Here is a 6384-nt window from a genome sequence, read left to right as displayed (position 1 = left end):
AACGCACAGCTTTTGCAGACTCTGCATGGCCAGCCTTCCCAAGTTAGGTATGCATACCAGGATTCCTATCGGAATTTTGGCTCTTCACAGGTACTGCCGAGTTACTGAATTCCCGGGACAGAGCAGGCTTCAAAAGAAACTCCACGTAGTTTATTGTTAAAAGGTGTTTCATGCACGCACTCCTCATTCCTTGAGTCAAGTTTATTCTTTGCAACATTACTCAGTTGATTTTCCTTCCTTCACATGGAAGTTACTCCAGCTTATGTGAGAAGCTCAAGAAAACGAAGCTAGAAATATTTCATGCTGAAAAGACCACCACAAAAAAAAAAATACTAGAATTTGTTGTCTTTGAATATGCAAAATCTAGTGTCCCCAACAGATACACTTCCTCTAACAATTAATTCAAACTGAGTTATCTTAAAAATGGTAAATTACAATTTCATCATGCAGGCAGGATAAGTGGCAATTTGATACTCAAAGCAAAAATTTTCAGTACACCTTTTTTTTTTACTAAAAAAAAGTGTTACATGGCACTGCACTTATACAATCCTATTTTTCAGACTCCTAAGACTACAAGCCTTCACCGCCCTCCTCCCCCTCCCTTGCCTTGGGAAACTCAACCACTAACAAATACTTAATAAACTTTCTTTGGACATATCCATGCACAGAAGAAAATTAGAGCAGCCATTCAGATAAAATATTTAGGTTTATTTAGAACTTATTTTCAACTTGAATATGCAAAATACAAATTCCAACAAAATGTTCATTTTTACTTTGTAGTCTACAAATATACAAAATAGAAGTTTGCTTAAATTTATATTACATATTTATTATGTAAAGAACTATATAGAAAACATTTGTTCTGCTTAAGGCATATTTGGGAATAAACCATTGTACAAACTATTGCACATCGAAACCACAGTGCATTACAGACTGTCTGCATAAAGTTATTTTCTTTAAAAAAAAAGAAGATAAACCAGGTTTATTTACCTGATTTAGGTCATAATTGGCGATCGGAAGACAAAAATATTTCCTTGTCAGATATGCAGCAGTTTGAGAACTTTGGCTTCCTGTTTTTGGTACCTCTAGAACCAACAGTCACTAAGCACCATGAAATAGGCTTTTAAAATAGAATTCTGTACCTGAATTTTTCCTCCTCTTTTAACATTGTAATGGCTTTTAGAAGGAAGAAAAAAAAGGAAAGTACAAGATGACATTTACATCTAATATTGCATTGAAAGAAAATTAAGGGAACGTCATTTCCCTGTGTAATATCCCCACCCTCCGAACTACACACAGTCTGTTTAACCCTGATATCCGTGACTTCCAGTCACTCCTTGGCATTTTGTAGTCCGGAAATAATTCAAGTTGGATTTACAAATGGAATGTTAGAAGATCCAGTCATTGACCCCAACGTTTTTGGTTCTGTTTTCTTTTAAATGTATATATATATAAAAAAAGTTGCAACGTCTGTATGCAATTATCCCTCTTTTCCACTCTTTAGAAGACTTCACCTTGATTATCTGTAGTGCTTAAACTGTGTTCTCCCCATCTTGCGGAAGACAGTCCTTGCGCTGTAAATACTGAATCTCTACAGCAGTTGGGGAAACATCCACGGCTTCCAATTAAAAGTGCCTCTTCATGTGTAAGGCAAGGTGGTCCGACCTGGAAAATGCTCTGTCGCACCGCTGGCATTGGAATGGGCGGTGGCCTGTGTGTTTTCTGTAGTGACGAGTAAGTTCATCGGATCGGGCAAACTTCCATCCGCAGCCTTCCCAGTCACAGTGATAAGGTTTCTCACCTTAAAAAAAAAAGAAAAAAAAAGAAAATAAGCCACATCAGTTAGGGCTTTTTTTCATGGCTACCACTTGTAATACCTTTCTTTCAAGAAACACTAACACACATTGTCCTGAGTAAGAAACGGGGCAGTGTCAAAGAAAATGCAACAAGCTACTTGAAGCAGTTGCAAGGAAACTACAAGGACTAACAGAGTAAGACTGTCTTTTCAAGATGTACAGGTACTACAAAATCTTGGCGTCACTGAAATCTTCACTAAAATGCTCATTTTCGCCGTTTGTCTTCCACACAAGCCTTCAGAACACACAATTTCAGATAATAATAGAGTGTATTTTTGCCGGCTGATGTATACTATCAAATAGCAACCAGAAATAGCTCAGCAGACAAAAAGTATTTAGATAATTGTAGGTCTCAAGAATTAAAAAAACAGCTGGAAACTGTTTTCATTAGCTCAACCTGATTAAGAACTCTAAGTGTCTTCACTATAACAAAACCACTGTTGACAGCAAGACAAGTTTCCCTGACAATTACAAACTCCGGTCCTACACATACCGGAGACAGCGCTGACCAGCTCGGGGCAGATGGGAAGCGCCGTTCACTTGACTGACTTTTTCTCTTCTACTGCCATTAGCTGGAGATGTAGCCTAACTACTGCACTACCAGTAGTTTCTCCCTTTCCCATCTCCTCTTCAGGAGAAAGTTCTGAATCAAGTCCACAATCCAGGGATTTAAATTATGCAAATTCCCAGGTTATTTAATCACTGTTACGGAATGCCTGCACTGGCGAAACCACGCACGATGTACCTGCTTTCACAAGCTCAGTTACTGCAACACCACACTCAGCTGCAAGGTTGAAGTTTGAACTTGGGCTCAGCTACACACTTCAGATTTTATCCGAATTCTAGCAGTAGCAAATCAACCGTTAAACACTGCCAGTGCAGGGGAAGATGTGCTCCTATGTGTAGGTGAGGCACCCCATCAGCGCTGCCAACACAGCCGAAAGCCCCACTTGCAAGGGACCCATCACAGTTTTGTCAGAAAGGGAACAGCAGCTTGCAGAGGTGCACGATCTCTTACACTAGAGCAAGCCAAGAAAAGAGGGGTGCGCGTGTGAAGCATTTAACCACAAGCAAAGAAAGCATATATTAGAGAGAGGTCTGCTCCCTTCCCAGAAGTGGGCCGACAGCATCTAGAGCAACAAATCCCAGCTGACTTCCAACTACCTGCTAATTAGCTAGCTGCACAGCAAGAGAGGAGCAAAAAACTTTGCTTTGGCAAGAAACCCACCCGCTCCCACATCTGAGTCATTCTGAACCATTAAGCAAAATGCCGAGCCAATAAGCAAAGACTGCACAGGACTTGACGTAGCCGAAGGGGGAGGAAAAAAAGCCCAGAAACCCAGCAGAGAAGGGTTATAACTTGCTACTTTTAGCCCTCCTCCTATGCTCCCCCCTTTTCACTGTCCACGGGGCTACCCCCATGCCCCTCATGCTGGGGCATCTCACTGACCCGGCGCTGGGACTGACCTGTGTGGGTTCTCAGATGTGCTTTGAGATGAGAGCTTTTGGTGTAGGTTTTACCGCAGCCCGCATAGTCACAGGTGTGTGTGGCTGTCCTCTTCCGAGGCCATGACCTGCGTCCCCTCTTGGGCTTGGTCTCCTCAGGCAGGCAGCTCCCCGGCGGCATCAGCTCTAGAGGCAGACAGGGACGAGTGAGCACCACCACGGCCAAAGCCAAAGCAGGTGCCCAAGCGTGCCCACTGCCAAAGCACAGGGACTCACCTTGGTACTGGAGCGTGCCGGGCGGCAGCTGCTCGGGCAGGAAGGTGGGGTAACCGGGGGCCGGGGGGTACCCCGGGGGCAGTGGCAGTGGTGGGTGGCTCAGCCCCTGGGCAGTGGGGAGACAGTCTCTGCTGCTCAACATCTCCTCGGGCCCCAGTGAAGGCGTAGTCCGGGTGGGCAGTGGGCGGCCCATGGAGAAGTCGTGCTGGGGAGCTCCTCGGGGGCCGCTTCCATGCGGCGGAGGCGGCGGGGCCAGGGTGCACGGCGGGGCAGCCTCCTGCTTTATTTTGGGGCACATCCGCGGCAGGGGGCTGTAGGGGGCCCCGGGGCCCTCGGTGCCGGGTGGCGGGGCGGCAGCCGGGGGGCCGCTCTTGGGGCTGAGCCCCGGGTGGCTGTACTCGCCCACAGCCTTCACCACGAACTTGCCCTGCAGGCTTCCCAGAGGCGGCAGGGCCGCCGGCGCCGGCAGGTACACCGGGTCCAGGTCGGGCCGCATGAGCTCAGCCACGAAGCCTCCCGAAGGGGACACGTCGGTGATGTCCGCCAGGTTGAAGGGGGCAGCGGGGCCGGGAGCGGGGGCCCCGTCGCGGCTGCCGCCGCCGCCGTAGAGAAGTCCGGCGGGCTCGGGCCGGGGCAGCGGGTAGGCGAAGGGCCCGGCGGGGCAGGGGCTGGCGGTGGGGGCCGGGGCGGCGGCGGGGGCCACCACCACGGCGGCGGCGGGCTCCTGGTGCATGAGGGAGTTGGAGAGGATGAAGTCGAAGTCCAGCAGCTCGTTGAACTCCTCAGCGTCGCGGCGGGGCCCCAGGGCGGCGGCGGCCTCCAGCTCCGACGGCGGCGCCTCCACGGGCCGCGCCGCCAGCGCCGGCGGCGGCCGCTTCAGCTGCGACAGCTCCTCCCGCCACCGCTGCGGGGAGACGGGCACAGCTCAGACCCCGGCCCGCCGCCCCGCCGCGCCCGCCCCGGACGGACCCCGCCGCCGCCGCCACCCCCGCCGCCCCAGCCCCGGCCCCGTCCCGGCCGGCCCGCGCCGCCGCGACGCCGCTACTCACGTTGCCGGGGCCCGCGGGCCGCGCCGCCTTCTCGCGGCCCGCGGCGCCCGCCGCGAAGGTGGCGATGGAGGGGAGGAGCGTGCCGCTGAGCGCCATCTCGCACTCGCCGGGGGGCTGCCTGCGGGTGGGGAGAGCACAGCGGCGTCAGGCGGCGGCGGCGGCGGCAGGTGGGGCAATGCCGGTCCGGGGTCCGCGCCCGGCACCCACCGCATCCGCGCCGGGGCGTCACGCCGAGCTGCTGCCGCCGCCGTCGCCCCGAGCGCCGCCGCGGAGGAGAGGGAGGAGGAGTGGCACGAACGCGCCGTCCAGCCGCCGAGAGCCGCTGGGGCGGTGCCGCGGGAGCGCCTTTCCTCAGTGCTTCACCGGCGACGAAGGTAAGCGGGACGCGGGGCGCTAGCGGCACCGCGGGGAGGCGGCGGCCGCCGCCCGGCAACGCGGCTCCGGCACCGGCAGGGCGGCGGCGGCACGAGGTGCTTCCCAGGCAGCGGCGGCCATGGGGGAGCCGGGCGGGACGGACGGACGGGGCGCGGTGGTGCCAGTCGGGAGGGAGGGGCCGGGACGGCCCGCGCTCCGCTGCTGTCGGCGCTGCTCCTGCCGCCACTGCCGCCGCCGCGCCCCGCTCGGCACTGCTCGTGGCCCGCCGCCGCCGCCCTTCTTATAACCTCACCTCGCGCGCGGCCCGCCCACCGTCGCTCGGGCGACGGCGAAAACAAACTGACACGTGGGGGAAGAGGCCGGCGCCGAGACGGGGAGCGGGGGGGGGGAGGGTGGTGGTGGTGGCTCCCGCCACGCCCCGCCCCCGCGCCGCGCCCCGCCCCGCCCCGCCCGCCCGCGCCGCGTGACGCAGGCGGGGCGCTGACGCCAGCGCGCGGGATGCGGGACTGAAGGGGGGGGGGGGGGGGGGGAATGCGGGGGGAAGGGCGAGGTCGGGGATACCCGCGCGGCGCGGGGTCTCGCGCACCTTCGGCGCCCCGCGGCACAACGCGGAGTGAGACGTCACGAAATGACGGAAGCGGCGGGCGGTTTTGGGGTCGGACGGGAGCTCGGAGGGTCCCGCCCCTCCCACCCCACGCCGGGGGCAGCGGCACCGCCCACCCCAGAGCGGGTCGCTGGGAGCCGCACTCGCAGCTCCGCCGGGCGACGCTGCCGGGATCCCGCCGCCCCCGCGGGAAAGAACTGCTTCCTCATGGCTAATATCTAATAGCTAAGCTCTCACCTAAAGTTAAATGAAATTAATTAGCCCCAAAGCCCGGCGGTGCCTTTTTCTTATCTTTTATTTTGTCTTTTTCCTGTCTTCCATTTTTTATTTTTTCTTTTTCATTTTTTGCTTTTTTTCCTTTTTAACTATTTTTTCTTCTTTTTTTTCCTTTTCCCTTTTTTCTTTTTTCTTTCCCTTTCCCTTTTCCTTTTCCCTTTTTTCCTTTTTTTCTTTGCTCCTTTTTTTTTCCCTTTTCCTCTTTTTTTCTCTCTTTTTATTTTTTTTTTCTTTTTTCTTTTCTGCCGTGCGCCCCGACGGCTTTACACGCCCTGGCTTTGTTGCCGCTAACGGGCCAGTTTTTGGCTGAGGGGCTTTTTCCGTCGCGGGGCGCCGACCGATCCGGGGAGCCGGGTCGAGCGGCGCCGGTGCCCGCGGGAAGGCGGCGGGTCTGGGGCTGCAGCTGCCCGAACCCCCCGAGGGTTATGCATCGCTGCGGGCGCGATGCGGGACGGGTACGATGCGGGACATCTTCCGAAAAAAAAAAAGAAAAAAAAAAAGA

The 6384-nt window shown here is 55.1% G+C and overlaps 1 protein-coding gene across 1 annotated transcript; it reads right to left on the bottom strand.

The window, feature by feature from the left end:
- Window positions 1–687: 687 nt before the first annotated feature.
- On the bottom strand, window positions 688–5248 carry KLF4 (KLF transcription factor 4). The gene is given in 5 exon segments (XM_063321034.1): window positions 688–1801; window positions 3324–3488; window positions 3579–4482; window positions 4628–4750; window positions 4753–5248. Coding segments are annotated over 5 exon segments (1455 nt in total). The 5' UTR covers window positions 4840–5248; the 3' UTR covers window positions 688–1625.
- Window positions 5249–6384: the final 1136 nt, after the last annotated feature.

The sequence above is a fragment of the Chroicocephalus ridibundus genome, chromosome Z, assembly GCF_963924245.1.
Source record: "Chroicocephalus ridibundus chromosome Z, bChrRid1.1, whole genome shotgun sequence".
NCBI lineage: Eukaryota > Metazoa > Chordata > Aves > Charadriiformes > Laridae > Chroicocephalus > Chroicocephalus ridibundus.
The sequence above is the reverse complement of the archived record's forward strand: the minus strand, read 5'-3'. Positions and strand labels throughout refer to the sequence as shown.